The sequence below is a fragment of the Cyprinus carpio genome, chromosome A11, assembly GCF_018340385.1.
Source record: "Cyprinus carpio isolate SPL01 chromosome A11, ASM1834038v1, whole genome shotgun sequence".
Taxonomy (NCBI): domain Eukaryota; kingdom Metazoa; phylum Chordata; class Actinopteri; order Cypriniformes; family Cyprinidae; genus Cyprinus; species Cyprinus carpio.
The window spans coordinates 17,352,851-17,377,274 of NC_056582.1; the positions used below are offsets into that span (position 1 = coordinate 17,352,851).

The 24,424-nt window shown below is 36.1% G+C and overlaps 1 protein-coding gene across 4 annotated transcripts in view; it reads left to right on the forward strand.

Annotated features, from left to right (window-relative positions):
- The first annotated feature begins 1,627 nt into the window (after positions 1 to 1,627).
- The window catches only part of LOC109107504 (protein diaphanous homolog 3-like), a 280,378-nt gene continuing 257,581 nt past the window's right edge, over positions 1,628 to 24,424 (forward strand). For all 4 annotated transcript variants that reach the window (XM_042766599.1, XM_042766602.1, XM_042766600.1 and 1 more), the window contains exon 1: positions 1,628 to 2,161. In XM_042766599.1, the coding sequence (XP_042622533.1) occupies positions 2,021 to 2,161 (141 nt within the window). In that variant the 5' untranslated portion in view covers positions 1,628 to 2,020. The remainder of the gene's footprint in view (positions 2,162 to 24,424) is intronic.

Consider the following 24,424-nt stretch of genomic DNA (forward strand, 5'->3'; position numbering starts at 1 on the left):
CTTGGCAGAAGCTTAATTTTGTGCTCAGTGACACATTTTTGTGTTGATTTGATGTTTGTTTTGGATCATTGTCCTGATGGAAGATCCAACCACAGCCCATTATAAGATTTCTAACAGAGGCAGTCAGGTTAGATTTTTTATCTGTTAGTATATGATAGAATCCATGATGCCATGTATCTGAATAAGATGTCCAATAGGCCCACAACATTAAAGATCCAGCAGTATATTTAACTGTGGGCATGGGGTACTTTTTATCCCTCTTTGCACCAAACACATCTGGTGGGTTTCCTGCCAAAAAATCTCTTTTTTTTTTTTTTTTTAGTTTCATCTGACCATAGAAGCCAGTCCCATTTGAAGTTCAGTCATGTCTGACAGCTGAATATGCTGGAGATTGTTTTTGAATGAGCGAGAAGGATTTTTCTTGAAACCCTCCTTAACAACATTTGGTGATGTAGGGGCTGTTTGATCTTGTTTTTTTTTTAAGGGTTCCTGACCCAAGCCGTGATCCTTGGAGAGTCTTTGGCCATTTAAACTCTCCTCCTCACCGTGCAATAGGACCATAACCACTGTTTAGTTGGTTGGAACGTCTTAATTGTTGCCCTGATGGTGGAAATGGGAACTTTCAACGCTTTTTTAGCTATTTTCTTTCAGCCACTTTCTATTTCGTGAGTCTCAAAAATCTTGCTCTGCACATCATGACGATATTCTTTGGTTTTACTTCTTGTGATGGATGATTAAGGGATATTTGGCCTTTGTGTTCCTCATATTTATAATCCTGTGGAACAGGGTGTCATGGCTGGACAGGTTCAAGCTCCTGGGGTGCCCCACTTTTTTTTTCATTTTACTTCAATGAAAGGTTAGAATTTTGTTAATTTTTTGAATGAAAGATAAAAAACAATGCAGAATAGAAAAGAAAAGTTAAGATTAATTAGTAAAAACATAATAAAATAATTAATTATTAAATAAATTAATTTCTAATTATTCAAATATATCACCACTCCTAGTTTCTGGAATAAAAAAATTATTTTTTCTTTTAAAAAGTGAAAACGGTTGGTAACCACTGATGTAATGGGAACTGGAAAGGAAGTGTCTTTTTTTAATCTACTGCAGAGTTTTTAAGAGGTGTGGTTGGATACAAAGCCTTATGAATAGCATTTTTCTTCTCTCATTAGAAAGTCCTGCCAACTGCATTTCAAGAATGCAGTGAAAGCTGTTTTATATTAGCTAAAAGCTAGACAGTCCACTTTCACTGACACCTACTGCAAATTCATTGTCACACCTTGAGTGGGAAACTTGTTTACATTTTGACACATTTTTCTTATATTTTTTAAATGTTAATGCATTTTAGTGTTCATTTAGGTCTGTGGAATTTCAGGAAAAAAATATATTAAATTATAATATAAAAATCATACATACAGAAGAAACTAAATTTCTTGGGTGAAAAATTATAGATTTATTACAAATAATATTTTAAATGTAAAAGTATTTAATACTTATTTATTTATAAAGTATTTAATTTAGTAAACAACCTCGTTATAATATACATCACATAAAAAAAAATTATATATGGACAAGTAAGGACGTTAACCATGTGACCAAATGCGGAAGCTTAAACATCACGTGTTGCTCAATCCAACGCATTTCATTGGCTGTTTCCAAGGCGGGAGTTTCAGATTGTTTCACATTCGGCTCTCCTCTTTTACTAACCTGGACAAGCTATAAACATTAGGAAACTGTCTATTTCGTCGCACCGGAGTGCATTTTAAACATTTTCGTCAGTCTAGGGGTTTGAAAAGGGGTGTTAGTGAAATTTAAAGAACTGGCAATTGGATTACCGCCTTATTAGACAACTTATTTACTGTCAACTCTCAACCAGCACGTCTCGTGCGTGTTAGCTCGCGAACGTCAACTTAATCCGAGCACGTCTCTTTCAGCGGTCCCCTTTAAGGATAACATGAGCCCTTAGATCCGCGTTAAACCCGGAAACTTTGTAGAAATAGTTTTATATCTTCACCTGGACATGGATCACTACCGCCATCCTCGATATGAAACCTCGACTCAAGGGAGGGAGAATAAAATACATCGAAAGAAAGGATTTGGAGTCGGAGTGTCATCTCAGGGCAGCTCAGGCGCTGAGGACGGAGAAAAGAAACCTAAATTTGTAAGTTACACTTTTTAAAATAATCATATAAGGTGTCTCTGTTGTCATAAATGGTTATTGTTCATAAATTGTTATGTGTCCCCGCCCTGCTGTCAGGCCTCCAGCACTGAATCACTAACGTTAGTTCTTGAGTAACTTGGGAGGGAAAATGTGAAATGAGTGTGTCTTTGTATTCATCTCATCTATGTTTTGGTGCAATGTCCTGCTTTTATGTTCTCACCATATGTATTTTTCTTGCCATACTCTCTCTATATGGGCCACAGCACTGCCAGATACAAAATAATATAACGTTATATTGGTAATCAGTATCGACAAATCTAACACTGAATCAACGACTGAAGAATAAAAGCAAAAAAAGGATTACTTACGCATAAAATATGCATATGCATAAAATATAATATCATAATTTTAATGCAAAGAGAAAATAGGATGGATTAATGTCTGAGTAGAAATGTTGCTGTTGTAAAAAGTAATTTGTGGCATATTTTATGTCTTATGTTTTTAAGAAGCAGTGGAACATAGATGATTGTTTAGTGAGGCTTCATTGTGTAATTTTCTTTTAGAGGGACAAAACTGGTCTATTATTCGACAGCATAAAATGTCAATGAAATGCAAAGTATGTCCACATAGGATTGATGTGTGTAATAAGAGCTTTGTCAAGTTACTCTGTATTTGCTTTGTCGTCTTGGTTTCATCAGTTGTCAGATGTCTTATTTCATGCAAATAAGACATGACATGTTTTTAGACTTTTTAGATAGATTTTAAGCAACAGCAGCAATTATGTTTTTTGTTGCATTTAAACAGACAGCGGAGAAATCGATGTATTAAAAACTCACCCACGCCCATTGAACCCCTCTTTTTTTAAATGCCATTAACTTACAGTAGTAGTTGACTGCCAGCGCTAAATCAAAGGATAAAATTAGCTCAGGGATAAAACAGAATAATCCAGTATTGCTTTAGTGCTGGTGCAGTAACAGTGTTGTTTCTGAATGCCCACCCACCGCGATGAGTTACACTTTGTCAATATCAGATGTTGGGCTTTGGCTTCTGTAAATATCATTTTATAATAGTTTAGGGCAGGGGTTTTAAAGCCTTTAATGCCAAGGACCCCAGAATAGCTTCCTAAAATATCAAGGCAGCTATATACCATTTAAAGTTTTGGGGTCAGTAGGATTTTAAAAATATTTTAGAAAGAACTTGATGAATAGACAGCTCAGAAGTTTAATTTTGAAAGCCTATTGCCTTTATTTTATCACACTATATTTATATAGGCTATATATTTTATATAAAATGTAAAAAGTGTAGTGTAAAACGACAAAGACAACATGTTTTTGAAATAAACTAATTGGCTTTTATTGCACAGGAGGCAAAAAAAAAGAGAAAAAAAAAGAGAAATATTAAAAGATTAAGAAATGTTTGTTAAAACACATTGTAGATTAGGCTTACTTCCTGTGAAGCAGATAACACATATGTGCTTTCCAAATAAACAGCTCGAAAATAGGGGCTTTGTTTTCCTCTTAACAGATGTGAGGTATTTGCTTAACAGTTCTGAGATGTTAACATCAACACACCCTCTCTGAGTCACAGAGTGAAATGCAGTGTACTTTTATCAGAATGATGTCTAGACAGCACCTTAAAAAAAACAACAACAAATTCCTTGTGTGTTTGCGCACACCTGGCGAATAAAGCTAATTCTGATTCCGATTCTACTGGCCAAATGTGTGGAATGCAGTGACCGTTAAGAGGCCATTCTTTAGTTTTCCCCACTGTGGCTTGTTACAGCTATTAGCAGCATTACAAGCTGAACTTGTAACAAACAGTTCAGACTACAGGTGATTTGCAGGCTGACTTCAGTTGTGGATTGTCTTGAAACACAATTGGTCTTTGACTGCAGGCTGCACTTGGTCTGCTCCTGTCATCTCTTCATGTGTTCTGCATTCTAAGAAGAGACTGTACTGTCCTCCTCCTGTGGTTTCTGATCCTTCTATGTAATTAGTGGAATTTAGCCGGCTGAACTCCAGTTTTAGAATAACCAAAAACACAAATCAACATCATAAACTTCATAAACTTATATTATCATGCATAGGCTGGACTTCAAATCAAAAACATGCATATTCTTGAACTCAAATCAAACACCTGCAGAATTCCAATTACAGCTCATTTCTCTGCAGAAGGCCAATTACAGTTCATACAAGTGCTTTGTTAAAGAGCTTCATCTTTAGAGTTCTTGCAAAAGTGTTTGTAAGAGCATCAGTTTGGTTTGTCATCTTCCCCCACTGTAGCGTTGGATGAAATGACATATGTCTCCAGAAACCATGGTGAGGGCATTATTTATGCATTTATGTTGTTAAAGAGGATAATGCATGTTAAAGTAAAATAATTCAGCGTAGCATTTATTAATCAGAACCAGCTTGATTGAGATTAAGACTTAATTACAGTGTTTTTACTTGTTTAAATAAATACTTTCGTAGGGTGCATTTAAGTTATTTTTCTGTTACAAAATTACTATTCCTTTATCTTTTCTCAAGTACCTTGGTAGGTATTATATGTTTTGGAAAAAAGTGATAACTTACAATTAAGATAGTAATTTGTTTTGACTTAATTATCTACTTATGTAGGAAAAAATACTTTGTAAAGTGAAGTATCTGTATTAGCCAGTAGGTGTCACAATCACACCATCTTTAATTCAATGTTTTTTAAGATGAGCTGCATGTACCTGATAAAAAGCTGAGGTGGTAGGAAAAAATGAATGTGCAGGTTATACTTTCAAATTAACCAATGACTTTACCATTTTTTTTTCTTGTGTATACTCCACAATTTCCCTGTAGTTAAACAGAAACAATTACATGGCTTTGGGTGCTTCATTAACAGATGGAAATTAAACCGTGTTTGTTTTATTATTACTTTCTCTGAACGTGTATTGTAACCTGTTGTTAAAAATTTATGTTTTAAGTTGTTAGAAGGTTGGTGTTTAGAAACAATGTCTCTTTGCGTTTTCAATGCTCTGACAAATGGTTAGCCTTTTCCATGTCATTATGGCAAAATGGAGGTGAAAGTGTTGGCGTTAAACCTCAGTTTGGCTTTGTAGACCTCCTAGATTTTATTAATATAAAGTTTAATAAGCCAGCTCAGGAAGTGACTAGTTAACTTTGCTGGGTAAGTGATAGAATATGTTGAATAGAGTACATAGAATAGATGAGTCCATGAAAGAAACCTGCATGAAACTCCAATGAGGAATGAAAAATAGCATTTCAACCCTTTATGTTCACTCTTTAAAAAAAAAAAAAAAAAAAAAAAAAAGGTTCCAAAAGATTTTTTTTCCTTCTTGAAATGCCATAGAAAAAAGCATTTTTGAGTTCTGAAAAGAAAATTTCAGTGAGCAGTTCTTAGTATGAAGAACATTAATAATCTAAGAAATATTTTTCCACATTAAAGAAACTTATGTACAAAGGAAAGGTTCAGTGGATGTTAAAGGATCTTTATGATTCCATCAATGCCAATAAAGAACCTTAAGAGTTTTCTTATTCGTTTCTTTCGGCTGCCATAAATGTGACTTACATCTTAAAGTTTGTGTTACATTTTGCTTCTCATACCAGATTAATTTATCTTATTGAATGCTTACCAGTCCTGGAGGGACAAATGAATCATTGCATTTTTAGTATGCCATGTGTAAGTGCATGCCAAGCTCAAAATCTTTAATGTTACAAATTTATTTTATTATTATTTTTTTGTAATGCAGCTAATGCAAGTCGCTCTGGTTGAGTCATAGACTGTTCTATTTAGCAGAGTAGGTGCAGTTGCCAGAGGAGGTACTCTAATTTATCGGGTGATATTCTGGACTACCTCATAATAAACCAAAAAGGGATCATAACGTGGGGAGGGTCAACCAAACTGTTCTTATTATTACCGCCAATTATGAAGCCAGATTAATTTCTCTGTTGTAGACTTGCAAGAATTCAGTAGAGAAGACGAAAAATCGAGGAGATTTGGTCTGGGAAGAGGGAGTATAAGCCCAAACAAGTCCAAATAAATTCAGCTTTTGTAGTTGCTGTTATACATCCAGAGCCAAAACAACTATGGATTTTACAGGGAGCTTTAATTCTCATGCTGTTCTGACAGCCCCCTGCCTTCTCTCTTCCTCCTTTCATTTGGACTAGAGTAGTCTGAGCAGCTTAATGTGAAATGTTCCCACAGTGATGGGTAGACAGTACTGCAGCACTTGTTGATTGAGATTTGGAAGATTTAGTTGGAATCCTGTCACAGGATGACTTCTGCTGCTGGCAAGACATCGTCACATACAGTAAGTGTCTCTAAAATTAGTAACATTAGTAAAAGGAACAAGGACAAAAGTCAGAAACTAAGTGGTTGTATGGTGAGAGGGGCTGAAATGGAGGCTGCTCTTGCCTCACTGAAAGGCCAAATGGCAGCATTGGGTTTACTGAATAGAACAATGTGGAAGAAGCAATTACAGAAGCTGCCAGTGATGCTTTTCTTTATCGCCACATGTTCTGCTGCCTTAATGGTGCAGTTAACTTTTGACTGACCTAAATGAAAAGGATGTGACTCTTCAAATGCAGGAAACAACAATGCCAGGGAAGTAGGTGCAACTATCATGGCATGGCTGGAGGAATTATATTCAATTTTCCTCATCCTTTTTCCCCTGTTACTGATTTTTTTTCTGTTAATTTGTAATGAAAGGTAATTTTCTTTTTCAGCTTCTGTCACTCAGGTCTCAAACATACTACAGCTAGATTTTTCTAAGTAAGTCACGATAACTTGTTCCCCTTGGTGACTGCACTTATTACCTGGTGTGATGAAGCTCACTGGAAACTAAGATGTTGTTAAGGCCAGCAGGACGTTGTTTCTTCCAACTATAGCCTGAAATGTAGGCTGTATGCTTTTCCTTGCATTCTACAAAGGATATCTTGATATGTTTTTAACAATTTGTGGCTTTTTTATTTTAAACTAACAAACTTTAAAACGCTAGATATGAGTCAAACATAATCTTTCACCATGTTTTTTGAAGCCATTTGAGATTGGAGAATTTAAAAACGTTAATGGATAATTTCAAATTCTATACAGGTATGTCATTTTGACAGAGAAAGTCATTTAAAAAAACATTTAAACCATTTACACTGTAAAAATATCCCATTTTTTTGGGTAAATAAAAATGGCTGTTGTAGTTGCCAGAAACTCACTGCAAAATATACTTTGACTGTGTTTCTGATATTAAAGAGAGTGGTGAATATATTTTATATATTATAAACTTATAATTATATATTTAATTATGTGATGTAATGTTAATATACCACCTAAGCTTCTTGAAGTACCAAAATCTGTTTTTTACATTCAAATGTACGGATGAGCACCATAATAATACAGATGGCATAGTAGGAAGTCATATGATGAATCAGTTCATATTTCGAACAGTGCACTGGGGCATACACCCAAGACACAAAAATAATGAAAAAGCCAACACAGATTAGTTGTGTGAAAAAGCAAAATCAACATAACTCGCCTATCAAGAAGAAACAAAGCAACCTCGGTGTCCAATTCCAGGCCTTGCTGCTCCTTGAGTTCTCTCCACTGCTGGGAAGCTGCTCCAATATTTATGTGGGTTCTACCTCTTGCTGATCACAACCCTTCTTTTTAATGGTTTGTTCCTTCGAAATGTTTCTCTTTTTTCTTTTTCTTTTTTTCTGCCATCTCTTGCTCAAAATATCCAAAAATCTAACACAAAACAGAACTGAGTGTTGGTGATGTGTACTTTGCACACTTGGCATCATGCTTGTTTTGCTGTGTAGCATAAAAGGCAATGTTTTGAAATTAATATTTGCAAAATAGGGAGGTGAATTTAAGTCATTGTGAAAATAAGGACCCTTACTGGAGAGCAGAACACAGTTTATTCCAATAAGCAAGAAGCAGAGTATTGCAAGAACAGATTAAATTATTTTAGGCTTCTCTGTAGGACAGAAAGTCCATTAATATTGGAAGGCAAAAATGGCCCCTGTAGATCTAGACAGTGATATTCTGTAGAGGTGACAGTGCTCAGTGTCTGAGAACACTCTTAAGCCACTGCAGTAGGAGTGTCTGTATTGAACAGAGAGAGAGAGCATAGACTCTAGCAGCTACCGCATGAGCATTCATGACTGGCATGATGAAAACCGCTCTCTCTGACACACACACACTCACACTCAGAGATTGTTTCTTGCATCTATGGCAACAGTGTGTGCCATAGAAGCAGAACCAGAGTGGTACAGTTGAACCTGAATCTGCTGAGATTTTTGTGGTGATGGTAGTGGGACACTGACGCTTGTGATGTTCTTTGGTGAGGCCTTCAAGTTGGGCTAGTTGACAGTGCTCCTGTTTAAGGCGCTTTCCAAAAGTAATGTTGCATCCAAATGCCACCACGACTGCAAAATTATCATCCTGATGTCACTGATGCTGTTTGGGGATGAGGCCTGAAGAAAGTGTGATGGTTTTGGGATGGTGTCTTTCTCCCTCCTTCCTAACCTCTTGGCCCTCTGTCTGTCTCTCCCCGATGCGCTGATTGCTATGCAGCTCTGAACTTGCCTTTGGCTCTTTATCCCGACCCCAGCTGTATCCGTGGAGACCAGCTGTCAGCCCAGTCAATTCCCCTCTTCCTCCTGACAGACCGCATCGCCCTTCGGACACAAACCTGGAGATTGGAGGAAGGCCAGAGATCTGCACACAGACTGAGGCAGAGATGGATACAAATGAAGACAGATGGATAAGCAGACATGCACATGCAGATGGATGTGTACTGGCGGTGGTGATATGTTACCCAAACAGAACCGACGTAAACTCGCTTTGGCTCAGTCGACTTATTTTTGCTTGATTTTGATATCTCTGTCATGCCTGACAGAGTAATGTTCAATTTCAAGAACTTTTTGTATGGTCTTTAAAGCAAACTTTAAACTTCTCGAATATAAAAAAAAGTCAACCACTGCTGTGTAACTATGGTAATAGATCTATTTTTGGTTTTATTTTTGAATTTTATTTTTGTTCTCTTCAGTTTAGGTTTTTTGTCTTGTTTTATGCTTTTCTTTTTTTTTTCCCCTTGAGGTTTGTAATTTTGTTTTGCCAGCAAACAGTTTTCTGCATTTGTTCCAATACATATGCTTTTAATATAACAATTGGTGTATACCATAATGTTTAGCAGTATGTTTTGCTCACCATAATTCCAACATTTAAAGCCTCAAACTGTGAAAGAATGATTGAAACAGGTTATCACAACGCAATAAATTGTGACGTACAGTATCAATGTGTATCTTAGGCCTTGTTTACACTGCAGGTCTTGATGCCCAATTCTGATTTGTTGCCTATATCTGATTTTTTTTTTTGGCTGTCTGTTTACACGGTCTTTCAATTGTGACCCATATCTGATTCATGTGTTTACACTTGCCATCCCATCTGAAACAAAAAGAGGCACAATGAGCAATAAAAAAAAAAAAAAATAGCTATAAAAAATGGGGGAAAATGAAATTCTCCATTAAAAGACCTTCAAAATGATTCAAATGAGTCACACCCATTTGAAGTCGATAGTGAAGTCCTCAGTCTTTTCTTATTATTAATTACTATATTAATAATCACAATACAGCTATTTATTACTTTTATCTTTGCTATTATAAATAAGAACAGATGCAAAAAAAAAAAACAAAGCAAAACAGTACAACAAATAGCCTAGAAAGAAACAAATAATGCATTACCTTTAATTTTATAACTAAACTAAAGCATTCATGTATGAAAATCATTACAAATAAATTGATTACTAAAACTACAAAAGCAGTTCAGTGAAGTGCAGCAAGTGATTCCCTCTTTTCTTTTATTGTTAGATTAACATTATGATAATGATACAGACGTCCTATACTGTAATGCATGGATCTAATATAATGTTACACATCAGGTGTTTTCCCCCAACAGTTCCCTAAGCGTTCACTTAAGACAGAGCAGATTATGTCTGCGTGTATTCTGTAATTCTGTATATGTGTGTATTTATCAGGATCATGTCAGTAGCGCTGTATACTGTATGCACGCACTTCGGATGACAGTCAGCGCGTAAAGCGAGCGGAGAAAATGTACAAATAAAGAGAAGATATTTTTCAAAAATAGCAAAAATAGGTCAAAATAGCCTGTGCGAATTTACACTCATTTTGCCAGCACGGGTCACATATGACGGCGTTAAACCGTGGAGAAGTACCAAATTGTCTCAGTTTTGATGACGTACAGAATGCAATGCCTCAGAAAATCTGATCTGCCTGTTTACACAACAGTCGCATTGGCACATATCTGATTTATATCCAATTTATTTCCATATGTGAATGAGGCCTGAAACCGATCTCGGAATATCCGAATATTCACATTTTAGGGGCTAAATATCAAGTTATTGGTATTGGGGTCGCTTCAACCCGCGGACATGAAAAACAGCCGCAGACTTGGCAACACTGGTTCAGGTGGAGCGGCATTTACTACACAGAGCCGTAGTCCACCGACAAGCTACACAAAATCGCTTTCAAAATCGATTTTGTGTAGACTGTCAGTGAATTACGGCTCTGTGTAGTAAATGCCAACCAGTGTTGCCAAGTCTGCGGTTGTTTTTCATGTTCGCGGGTTGAAGCGACCCCAATACCAATAATGTGATATTTAGCCCCTAAAATGTGAATATTACCAGGGCAACCCTGACAAAAAAACTTATATTTTAACCCCGGGGATGCAATTTTTTATCGGGGAACCTCCTGAAAACGCGATTGGGCTAGTTTTGGACTAGTTTTGAGAAGCAACTGGGCAGGATTTGTTGTGAAAACCTGGCAACCCTGATCTGAACGCACGTGCTGGAGATATACTACTAATTACAGGAGCGTCTTTACTGAAGAGATGCGCATGAAAATCGTATTCGATTTTTTGCACAGCCCTACCGAATACATGTAGCCTGGGTGCCAGCCCGAACCCCGCCCACAACATTTTTTGGACGGGAAGTTCGGTCTGGACTCGATCCATTGAGGAGTAATTATGCTCGGCTCCCAGAAGGCAGAGCCAATCAAATTGCCAGGGCGGGCTTTAATCGATGATGGACAGGCTATCTGCGGTTATGTAAGGTAGGGCGTCTTGGAAGGGATAGGCTCACGATCTCTTTTCTCTGAAGCCTCAGATGAACACGCTTCTTCAGCCTTGTCGATTTTTTAAAAGTTAGTCAAGTCGCGTTGCAACTGTGTAATAAAGTTGAGACAGGGCCGACAAATGCGATAAGATTTATTTTCATTATTGTCGAGATCTAATCCTAAACAGAGAACTTGTTCGTATATACATGCAACCTTTTGTGTTTCTCTCAAAAATGTTTTGATGTAACGTACTCCGCGAATTCTTAAATTCTAATTACAACAGCGGCAAAGATCGTTTACACTCATTACTTTCCTACTTCTTCCAGTTCCAGCGTGCATGCGTGCAGTTGAACTCTGTTGACAACTATGCGTCGCTCAACATACGTCACTTACTGCGTTGCTCTGATTGGTTGTAGGTCTATCCAATTGAGTGCAGAAGTTTTTTTTTTTACTGGTTCGGTTAAGACGCCCCATAATTCAAGTGCAATGGAGCAGTATCAGACTCACATTCTGCCTAGTATATGAGTATGACGAAGTCAGGCTAGAATACATGCGTTTTTTTCCTGTTTACACTGTCATAGAACAGATCCGATCTGTGTCACATATGAGCAAAAAATCGGAATTGGGTCACATTTACCTGGCAGTGTAAACGAGGCCTTATTGTGAGGCAGTTGGCGAAATTCAACCCTAACTCAGGCATTGATATTTAATTAATTATAGCCCTTTTAAAGTTTGTAACCAGAACTTCTAGTAGTCCACCATGACAAAAACTTTTGCTTAAACTTAGGAGTGGAATTACAAATGAACTGAAATTTCACAGATTATTTTTTTGTATTGATCGTAGCTTGTTAACAAACATGATTTTTATGCTTATATCTGCAAGCAAAAAAACATATTTGGATTTTAACTAGAATTATGTAATCAGCTTTGAAGTCTTTCAGAAGCTTAATAAATTCAGATGGATGCCACACGTTGGATGATTTATTTTCCAAATTATGTGAAATTTTGACTGCTTGAAATACCCATGAAAAAATAAAACTTCATCTTTGCATTGAACTGTTGCATGATGATAATATTTTTCCATTTTCCTCCCTTTTTTCCCCTCCTAGACAATAGCTCTTGTCACAGTCTCTCAGCAAACCATATCCCTTTTATCCTTGAAATACAGCATATTGGCACTCATCTTAAATAACCACTTCGGTCTATCACATGCACATGCAACTTGTATTCCTGTCACTCCACTCCTGTGACATGTCGAGACTGGTGTAGTGATCTGACATTTGTCGATGGCATCTGTGTACTGAGCCCGTTTCTGCGCTGCCTCTCTAGTCTTGACGTCCAAGGTTAAGATAATCACCGGCAGGTGGGTGTGATTGAGCCAAATGGACTGCAATTGACATGATTAGCATCTCTCACCTCTACCGAGGTGCTACTGGATTGATTTTAATAGCCTCTCCTGGCAAAGTGTCGATGGAGAAATCTGTTTGGCATTCATGCATGTTCCGTTAAAGCTTCGGCTTGACCTTCGTGCTGTTAGACCCCCTGTCGTCTATTCACTCATTATTCCTTCTCGCTTTTCTTTGACATCCAGAAATATATTGGACTAGAGTATTGACTTGCTAATAAGTTAATAAAAAATAGTTTAATTCAAACATGTAAATGAATGTCTTCTATGTGCCGTTTTATTTGTTAAAGGGTGTGTTCACACTTGTAGTTTAGTTCTCTTGGTTCGTTTGGTCCAGACCAAAAAAAGAAAACCATACATTTGGTACTGGTCTGCTTAGTGTTCACACTGGCATTTTTGACATCGAACCTAAAAATACAGAACCTAAAGGACGAGACCCATCTTTTTAGCAGTCTCTGTGGTGCTGCACAATTAATCGAATTCCTAATCGTGATTACAATTATGGATGCCACAATTACATAATCATTTAAAGCGGCAATTAATCGTTCAAAGTCCACTTAGTTTATTCTGTGTGCTTAAGATGCGTTTTTTTTCTTTCTACATGTTATCTTAAGGGTTTTTCCCATTATTTTAATTTTAGTTTTAGTATAACATTATAATACCATTCATATTTACTATATTTTTTGAAGAAACCAATATAGTATTGGTGACATTTGAGGCTTAATACAATAGAAAAGCACTAAAAGTTTTCCAGTTAGAGTGTTTTCAGCTTGTTTATTTTCATATAAAAATTTGGCATGCAGTTGCATCAAACAGTGGTATAAGCATCATTCAATGTAAATTGTGATAATTGTAATTAATAATCGCAATTACAATTTCAAGGTAATAATCGACTATTATGATTTTTGTCATAATCGTGCAGTCCTAGGTCTTGGCCCACTTGTTTGGTGTGCAACAGGGTTTGAATTGGCAGCGTTCACACTTACTCAAATGAACCGCACTAACAAAGCAATTGCATTTCAGAATGCATTTTCAAAATGATTTATGTCATTAATAAGGATATTTATGCGTCCAGCTTGTTTTCCAGTCAGAAGGCTTGGCGGTTCCGTTTTGTGGAACCTGTTTTGTATTAATGGAAATTTTCTGCACCAAAGGTGATTCAGAGGCAACTCGAATGACAATCCAGTCTTAAGGTTCTCTTGCTTTCTCTGACAATTGTTGCTCTAGCCTTGTTTGGAATAGTAACAGAGGACTTTTCAATAACTTTGTTGCTCATGCAAATGATGCTATTCATTCCAAGGGGAGCATGATTACTAATGCTTAAAGAATAGGATTAGTCATGTCAAACAGTGGTTGCAAAACAGCTATATATTGCTTTTCTCTTTTATAATAATTCTCTAGACACATACAGACGGTTTCACTGTTTCTCTGCTCTGTGATAGCTATTATCTTTTATGTCTTCCCCATATGAGAACACACTCAGGGCATGTATGCATTTACTGTTATGTATGAGTAAACTAATTAACCTAGTTTCAATTAGAGCCAAGTTTTTGTAAAGTTTCTGTCTGTTTGACTGCAAATTTTATTAGGGGGCTGTGTGTTTGTGCTTGCACTTGGCTCAAAAACTCAGTCCCCTGCCAGTTCTTGAATCGGTGACATCTCTCATGCTGTTTGGCTTCATGTAGTATGGAATGTCTGCCAGCACATCTTTGTTTTTTATTTATTGGTAGAACTAGGATGGATAGATTATCTGCGTTTCAAAGATAATCTGTGAATCTGTAGGCTTGTCTCTCATATTGAATGTACTTAGAAGAAGCAAATAACAGAAATAATAGATTGAAGAAGAATTGCACTGGTTACACCAAATAGTCAGTTATTATAAAATCATTTTTGCTTATAGTCTCCCACTCTTTGGTATCTTTCTTAACCATTCACTGTTCTTCTATAAACTTAACCATTTGTAGTCCATGATTTTTGGTTAGAAGTTTGGTTCTTTGTTGGTTCACCATTTGATGTTAAATGCAAAACCAGTTGAGAACCTAAATAACGTTTTGCACATTGTTTTTGAAAGAAAATGCTCACCAAGGCTGCATTTATTTTATATAATTTCTAAATTATGAATGTATTTTCTGTCACTTTTGATCCATGGGTAAATTAATAAAAGTATTAATATCTTTTTTGAATCACGTTCCACGTTTTTAAGTTGTTCATTTCTAATGAGATGTCTGCTGAATGAAAGTGCTTTTAATAGGTTTTAATTTATTCAGGGGCCATTGCATTGAAGCACTGATGCTACATCAGATGCTGCTGCCATGGTTATTTTAATGAGCCCAGCCATTTGTGTGAGTTTGAGAGTGTGAAAGAAACCTCAGTGCCCATATCCATCTGCCAATGTACACAAAGTTATAAAGGCAATATCTCCCTCAAATAGAAGTCAAAAATGCAGAAATTCTAGACTAGGCCTGTCAAAATACTTTTTGTCGAGCGATATATTGCCCCAGGAATAATTGCGATAAACAATATTATTGTCATTTAAAGATATTATTTGATAATATTATAATATAATTGTAATTTTATGGCACTGACTATATAGTAATAATAATAATAACAGCATAATAATGTAAGTAAAACCCTTTCAAAGAACAAAGACATTTAATTCTTAATAATATTTAGTAGGGCTGTCACTAACGATTATTTTGGTAATTGAGTAGAAGCAGCAAATAACAGAAATAATAAATTAAGAAATTAAAAAAATAAATTAATACAAACAAAAAAATATAAATAATTAAATATCTCTGATCATTGAAAATTCTGATGATTAACCAATCAAATACCAAAATATATCACTAGTCAGACGTCCCTGGCCTATTTTGTTTTCCAGTCGGCTACCAAAATATCAGTGCTCTGTCCGACAGGCTGTCTTATATACAGGGTTCCTGCGGGTCCTTAAAATCTTAAGTCTTAAATTTTCATTTCATATTACCTATGATGCTTGATGAATTACCTTTCATGAGTGCAGTGCTGCTTTGTGTATTCTTTACCAAGGAAACCGCTATATTCTGCCGGTCCAGAAGCATTAATTTGCATTTTTCAATAAGTCTGTCTGCTGTTCTTTCAGCCAATGTGAAAATCAATGTTTTTATGGAGCAAACACTGGTGTATTCTTGAGTAAAAGCAGCCATACTGTCTTTCTTACAAAATAAAATTACTGCCAAGCAACCATGTTTATTTACTCAAAGACAGTTTTTATTTGCACTTTTTGGACCCTGTCTTGAGATCTTTTAATTTTTTTTTCGTATAATGTCTGGCATAAAACATTTGTTTACATTTATATACAGTCCCTCACAAACATATACAGATTGACCTCCATAGCTCATAATCATCTTTCTCCTGGTCTTCATCTTGACTGTAGGTGGGCAGCCCACCATCGGTAGGCTGGGGTTCAGCAGACCTTTGGCTGGCGTGGCTGTGGTTGGGTGTGTTGATCTCATTAGTAGTCCTGAACTCAATCCTTGCAGTTCACTTCAGCTCTAATGAGGCTCTCCCACTGCTTGCCCTTCTTGACACACAGACTCTTTTTGTTTGGGTTTGTCTAGTCTCCAGTCAGAATGGCCCTTCCCTATATCAAATCTACCAACCCAAACACATTAAAAAAATAAAACTAAATTACATTATTTTTTTTTTCATTTTTTTTTTTTTTTTTTCAGTTTACTCCAGGTTTACCACTTTACTCGAGGGTTTGAGCTGATCTGGTTGTACCACTTCCTATGAATGAGTTGTGGGAAGTTTTGCTCCACTATCTGCTTAGATAATTTAGCTCAAAGACAGACTGTTAGTAGTGAGAGAATTCGGTGTGATTTTATATTTGTCTGTGCATAACGAATCGAATGCATATGTGCTTAGAGGACATGATCATTATTTTACTGCTTGTTCTTTCAAATGGGTCTGTATTGGGGCAGGGTTACATTTGAATATGAGATTGCAGATGGTAGGATGACTGAAGGCTGTGAGAACGACGGTGGGGAGTTGAATAACGAAACGGCAGTAGTCTAGACACGCCCCGGTGGTTCTGAGAGTCTTCCTCCATTGTGTGAAGTTAATTAATTTCTGAAACATGAACCTGCTGTTTCCTCTCAGCCATTTGTGGAGGAAGATTTTGTTTCAGGGTTTTTCCTACATTGAAAATTTTTTTGGCGGCCGCCAAAGCGATTTTTTGTCCCGCCAAAGCCTTATTTGATGTGTAATTGTGTTTTGTGAGTGAAGCAGGCTACAGACGGAGTGACGGAGAGAACAAGCACAGCGCTCCTCCCCCGTGCGCGCACTCTCCGTCTTCAGTTCTGTCTTTGCTCTCTCCCTCGCATCAAAATCAACTGATCCTAAAGGTCGGGAGACCGAATCCATGTTTTACGTAGTGCATTCGGATAATATTTAAGCAAAAAAAAAAGTTGCCTTATCTTCTCTTACAACTTGTGACAATCATTCCGCACATGCAGCTGACATAACCTTAAATAAACGATAGAAAAATCTATCCAGTTATGAAGTGTTTGTGTGTGTGGGTTTGACAAATCTTTCGCGATGTCCTAACAGTCAGGATTCCCACACAAACACGTCCGCTAAAGTCCGATTCACGACCAAATGACTCCTTTGAGTCGATTCATTATAATGAATGGTTTAAAGCAGTTGGTCTGCCCGTCAGTGTCTGAATCGGTGTATAACAGATCATTACTTCTTAGAAGAACATACACATCTGAAATGAGAAAGTAAGTGTGCTTACCCCAATTTAGCGTTTAGAGTGTTTAGTAAAATTTAGCCTTAATAATCCACAGTATGTATAGGCCTATGACAATGTGTAGTAAATTATCTATAAAATCATTTAGTTTAAAGTTAGACTGGAGTGAGATGAAACTAGATCAAAGCACAAAGCAAGCTGTTGCTACCTAGCTGCTAATTTTATTAAATTTTATATGGTAAAAATTACACTATTACACCTTTTAACGCTACGTTTTTAATGCTACTTTTTAACTGATATGATTATACTAAAATAATTATCAGGTCTATCAAAAAAGGATTTTATCATTCAAAACTATGAAAGCCAGTCGTGGAAAAATCACAGCTTTTTTTGCAAAGAGGGCAAGAAAGGATGAGAGTGAGAGTGACAGGTAATATCTGTGTCTGATAATTGCATAATTTGTAAATAGATAAATTGTGATACCTTTGACATTTCAAATATACTTTTGGTATCGATGATGTCTACATGTAAAATAAGTTGTAATCGCTTTCTTTTACTATCTAGCCTGACAGTGATCATTTTTTCATGAATAAATAGGATAAGAAAAAAAATCACAAACTGTTTTTTTTTTATTTATTTTAAATGTAACATTTATTGTCAATATTGGGCTTGCGGATCATGTGGGTACTAGGATATTCTTTGCTGTGTGTGGATGACCGTGTCGGTCAGCGACCACCGAAGACCAATTTTATGAAGGAGAAGATATATACTGCTGTTTCCTCTCAGCCATTTGTGGAGGAAGATTTTGTTTTCACCCAAAGGAAGTGATTTACCATACTTTCCTGTGAGAACTGATGTTTTGTGATTACATTAACTTGTATGAAGGAGCTGATGGAGAGACAGTTTAGACTCAGGGCAGGTTCGAGCCCCACGATTCATAATTGCTGTGCCCTGGCATCCAGGTTGCTCCAGGGTTATTTTTACTCTGGCAATGTCATATGTGACCTGCTTCATAATTTCGAGTCATTTGGAAACAAATTTGGAAAAGATTTTGCTTTTTAATAATGTAATTATCTTCATGTTCCTTTTTCAAGATATATTCACTTACATAGTGTCTGTCATAACTTGTTTCTGGGGAAGAATTAGGAAATATATGCATATGCTCACCAAGGCTCAAAATACAAAAAATACAGTAAAAACTGTAATATTGTGAAATATTCTAACAATTAGTTTTAATGTAGAAATCGTATATAAAAATGAATGAAGTTGTTTTAATGACACTGACAGAGATGTAATAAATATTGCTTACCTCTGACATGCTGCGACATCTGTGTGGTACTGAGAGATCCCATATCAACTCCATTTTTGCGGTACTTGCTTGTTCCAACAAAAATGGCTCCTGACTTGTCTGCTTTTCCTGGAAACTGATGTAAATGTCTGCTTCCAAGATGTTAGAAACAAATGTTTTCTTGATTTGATGCTGCCGCCATGTTGCCATCGCTTCGCTGTACTGGTTGTTTTTCCAGGTTACGTTAAAAAACAGTGCTTGCAACATCCAATCACAATTATGCAACATCCAAAAGCAATTATGATGTTCACAACATCACAGAGAAGTTAACATTTAAAATGCTTAAAAATACAAGTCGTTTCTCGATTCTAAGGTCACATTTTAACGCTGTATCGCTGCTGTTCCATAAGCGCCACCTGCTGTCTGAAAGAGAATTTGCATCTTATTCAAAGCTTCTGCTGTTTTTTTTCATGCGGATGTTTTATGTAGCATAATTCCACAAAGCTAAAGTCAGACCATTCTGTTTTACCTTTAAATCTTGAAATTGTCTGATTCTAATCAAATTTAAATCTAACCCAAATCAAAAACAACTGCTCATGCTACATGTGTGCAGCAACTTTGGTTGGATCATGAGTAAAATGCAGTGGTTACTTATAATTTCAAATAGCTTTATATATATATTTTTATTGTTTAAGGCCAGTTTGCTTGTTATAGAGCAGATAACCAATAAATAAGTTTGCTTAATCAACAATAACAACCAAAACCGAACATGAAAAAAAAAACTCATTCCATTACCAATAATAATAATATACTAAATAAATGGCCTCAAAGTAGAAGGACAATCTTTTTCTATCGATTCTTCAATAGGTAGGCTAGATTTTCTTTTTTATAAAGTGAGAGATCAAGGATCTTGGGCTTGAAAAGGTTGGTGACCACTGCTTTAGAATTTAGTGTTTAGTGTAACATTTTAAAAGGGTCATATGACGTTGCTAAAAAGAATATTATTTTGTGTATTTGGTGTAATGCAATGTTGCACGGTTTAAAGTAAAAAAACAACAACATTATTTTCCACATAATGTACATTATTGTTGCTTCTCTATGCCTCACCTTTCTGAAACGCGTCAATCTTTACAAAGCTCATTGCTCTGAAAAGCACGGTGTGCTCTGATTTTAATTCACGGTAGTACATGAAATATTTAAAGTGTCAAATCAAAGTAAAAATAATAGATTAAAAATATAAAGTATTTATTTAACAGCATACAGTACGATTTAAGTACTGTGTTCTACAGTATCTGTTACACCATGATACAGAGTGCCATTAATCTTTTGAAATTAGTAATTAAAGTTGACATGATGATTCGAATGCAGAGACTTCTAACGTCTTTTGGTGGGAAGGTTACAAACTACATGTTTGTGGCAGGATTTAGCATAATTGTTTAGACTTCCATGCTCTTCATTAGAGGTTGACCGATGTATCGGTTTTGCCGATTTAATCAGCACCGATAGCTGATTGCTAGAACAATCGGTTATCGGCAAAAATCCATGCCGATAGTTTTCCGGGTCGCGTCCATTGCTGGAGCGGCTGAAATCACTGAGAGCATGTGCTATTTTATTTAGACACGTGATGTATGGGATCAGAATCCCGCCAAATGTATTGCAGTCATAGACACAAAAATCTGCACGCTGAACAGAGCAAGAAACTTGAGACGCGAATTTAAATGCAGCTGACAGAAAATCCTGCCACGCCATTCACATAGTTTTCCATTAAATTACATTATATTCACCCTGAATATAACCACTGTAATGTACATAATGAATTGTATATTGAGCATTTTCATCCAAGCGTTTGTCTTTCTGTGGCTCTAATAAAGTCTGTATGCTTCATTTATAGATCTATATTATAGATCGCTCTTTCCGTTTGCTCCGTTTTTTTAAACAATGAACTTCAAACTTATCTATGCCTCATTGTTCATTCTTGAAGTAAACTTGTGTCCATTTGATGAATAAATAAACTGTTTTAAACCGCTGCTCGAGCTGACCGCAACACAGCCAGAGTGTGTGTGATACCGGTGAGTTCTCCTGGACTCAGCTACTCTTTTATTTTGATAAGATAATCATTGTGTTCAAGAATAGAAGCAGTTAAAGTGTGTGAGTATACATTGTTCTGGTATAATTGTAGTGCCCTGTGATTTCCGTGATGCGGAAAACATGTTAAAAAAAAACAGAAAGTCATAAAAACAGAATTCACAGTTTAACGCAGAATGCCATGGAATTGGTCAAATTTTGAATAAATGAATCAAAAGTAGGTCATTACACTTAAATCAAATCATGATATGTACTAGTATCTGTACTAGTAATATGAATCCTGCATGTTCTGTGTGACTCTAATGAATGGCGCAGACGCAAGGTTTCATTTATACTGAAGCGCACGTGACGCTCGCGATGATTTCAGCTTCTGTTGTCTCTCTAAATGAGGATGTAAACTAGGGCTGTGCGATATGGACAAAAAAAAACCTATCACGATTTTTTTGATCAATTTTGCGATTTCGATTTTAATCACGATTTTGACACACACAGACATACTTTACAGTCATAAATGGATTCAGTATTAATTCTGAAACATATTTCCAAAAGAAAACCAATTAGAGCTTTATCAAAAAGTTGTAACATGTCTCTAGAACAGACATCAATGAAAATAGTCACTAAGTAAAGATGTCAAACAAAATGTCTAGAAATATGGCATAAAAAAAATAAAATAAAAATAAAACCCGTGTCCAGGGATTTTTTTTCTTTCTTTTTTGCCATGCATTGGTCATAGAGCTCACTGTAGCAGTGCCTCAGGTGTTGAAATACTGTAAATTTATTGCCCGAGGTTCACACGTACTCCGTCTGCAGTGCGTATACAGTATGTGTATGCGTGCAGAAGCAGCAGAGAGAGTGCATTATTGTAATGCGAAAGAACATTAAAATAAGGCACGAGCGCAAATCTCTCCGCTCGCACACAAATTTCCTTTGCTCTGTTACCAAACCAGATGCGCACGCTCAGATACACACTGCTTTCACGCGGAGAGTGTGCGTGCACTTAAAACGTGTTTTCAGTTGAACTGAAGCTAATCCTGTTGGCTGAGTTGCCTTATGCTGGTCCCCAGCAGAGATCAGGAGGCTGAGTTTGGTGTACAGTATGAACTGCAATTAGCTCCCTGCTTTCAATGTTAAATGACAACAAAATACTCTAAAAATACTTAAAAAAAAAAAAAAAAAAAAAAAAAAGTTTGGAGGCACTTCATAAACACCCTGTATTCAGGCCCTGGGATTTACCTATATTTTTAAATCAGTAGCAAGATCTTGATCTTGCAAATGAATTAACTATGAAATGTGATTACACACATTTGTTTTAAGCCAGTTTGAATCACTTCAAGAGTTTTTAAAAAATTTAGTTGCCAAACAAACTGAGTACAGGGGAGGGAGGTCTGCCTGATATTTAGGTAATTATAAAGCAAATATAATTACAGCCAAGTAGTACAAGATGCATTTGCGGTCTCCACTAAATTAAGTATGACAGCAGCAGCTTTTAATTGCATGTTTGGGGTATGTTTTAAAATAAATAATTAGTTTTTTCTCTCAGGCAGATTGAGAAAACAAACACCGTCCGTGTGACTGACAAGTAGAGGGAAGGTTCTACAATTAGCCTCATAAATATTTTTCTTTTTCATGCTCATGGTTTTATCTCATCCACTTGCTTTTTCACATTTTTAAAGTGTTTATCTTGTAAAGTCTTAATGCCTACAGGTTCATTATTTTCAAATAATTTATTAAATTTTTTTTTTTTCTGGAAAAGTGACCTTTGGGGTGTAATAAATGTCATTTTTTTTTTTTAACTTAAGAAGTGCTGAATTTAAAAGTAATTTTGATGGTTTACTGAGTGCATTGTGAAGATGAAGGTACTTCTGATGCTTTAAACTTTGACCAAATAAGGTTTTGTATACCTATATGACGATAATTTAGGTTATTTTATAAATGTAGAAAAGCAAAAATAAAAGAAACTTGCATATTGCCATTTGATCCAAACTGACATGGTTCTTCATTATTTGTTGGCATAAAGCTTCGCAAAAGTCTTTCAGAAAGTCACTTGTCTTGTTCCTGGTATTTCATGCTACTCCAGTAATTGAGAGGTTTTGTGTTTTTGGAGGTCTGTGTTTCTTTAATGAAGGTCATTTCCCATGCACAGACTTTCTGATTGATCACCAGCAAAATATGTTTACACCAAAGCATGCGAATTTGTTTTGACTCCATTAATGAAGTAAGACTGATGGCTGTGATGCTTGGCCGAGCCACCAATAACTGCACTATGTTTGTGTGTTTGGTTATTGTGTGAATGGCTTGCTGAATTAATAGCGCATGTAAATGTTTAGAGGGAGGTTGTGAAAATGTAGATTTGTATTTTGACTGATTATAATGCCTGCCATCTGGGATAGAGTCGAACCGATTGCATGAGCTGTGCTGGGTTACTGCTAAATAACCCAATTCTCCCTCCTCTAATGGATGACTGGCAAGAACCTAGAATACAGGCAAAAATGTGCGCCGTTTGTTTGTTTTGTTCCTCCTTATGAGATTTGGCAAACCATTGCTCTAAGGAATTTCCAAAATGGAATACTGCAACAGCATTAGGAAACATGCTTTTCCTGAGCACTGCAAAAGCAGTTTTTCCTCAACACGGGAGCACAATCCAAAGCAACAGATGGGTCTAATTTTGTCCTTAATCCAACATGCAGACATTCCAATTGCATATTAGCATGTTCATATGTCACAGAGGAACATTTTCTCATTTATAATCACCTATGAAACTTTTGTCTTTTACGCAGATGGCAGCATGCAATGGTGAGCTTGTAACCACAGAAAGAAGTTACAAAATTACACCACATGCAGTTCAGTGTCTTGATATTTTAGGTCTCATTCTTATGTCAGTCTTACTCTGAATTGGTCTTTAATGTGCACAGAGAACTGTGCCCAGGTCCCTTAGTAAGTAAATTAAAAGGCTTTTTCCCTCTTGCTCAATAGTTGCTTTTCTAGTTATTTCTTCATACATATATACAGGCATTTCTTCCTCACTTGGACTAATCAACAAATTTGATCTGAGAAAGATTTTACAGTTGAGAAATTCAGTAAATAGGCTTTAAACTTTAGAAATCTTAATTATGACTATACAGGATAGGTTCTTTGTAGTGTTGTCAAAATACCGGGTTCTTGGTGCGCTATCAGAAAAGTGAAATATTTGGTGTAATATAACACCTTCTGTTATGCATCTGTTATGAATACTATGAAATCTTTTAATTTGAATGTCGGATTGAAATGAACGATGTTATTAGAGTAGTTAATCGTTAGCATAAGCGCGGCTAATGCTAATATAATGAGCATTAGAATTAAGTTTCTTTATTAACTATTTAATGCTCCTATAACTTTTATTCAAAATTCAAAATACCTTTAAAATTAAATATGTACACAGTTTGGATTAAATGAAAGTATAGTCAAATTTTTTAATTAGCATGTTTTTGTGTTTTGCTTTGGTACCGAAATTGGTACTGAGAACCGTGGATTTTCACTGGTATTGGTACCGAATACTGAAATTTTGGTACCGTGACAACACTAGTTCTTTGTATAGCAGTGGTGCAATAACACCTCAACCACCCCAAAGAACTGCTGAAGAATCTATTTTTTTGTGTGG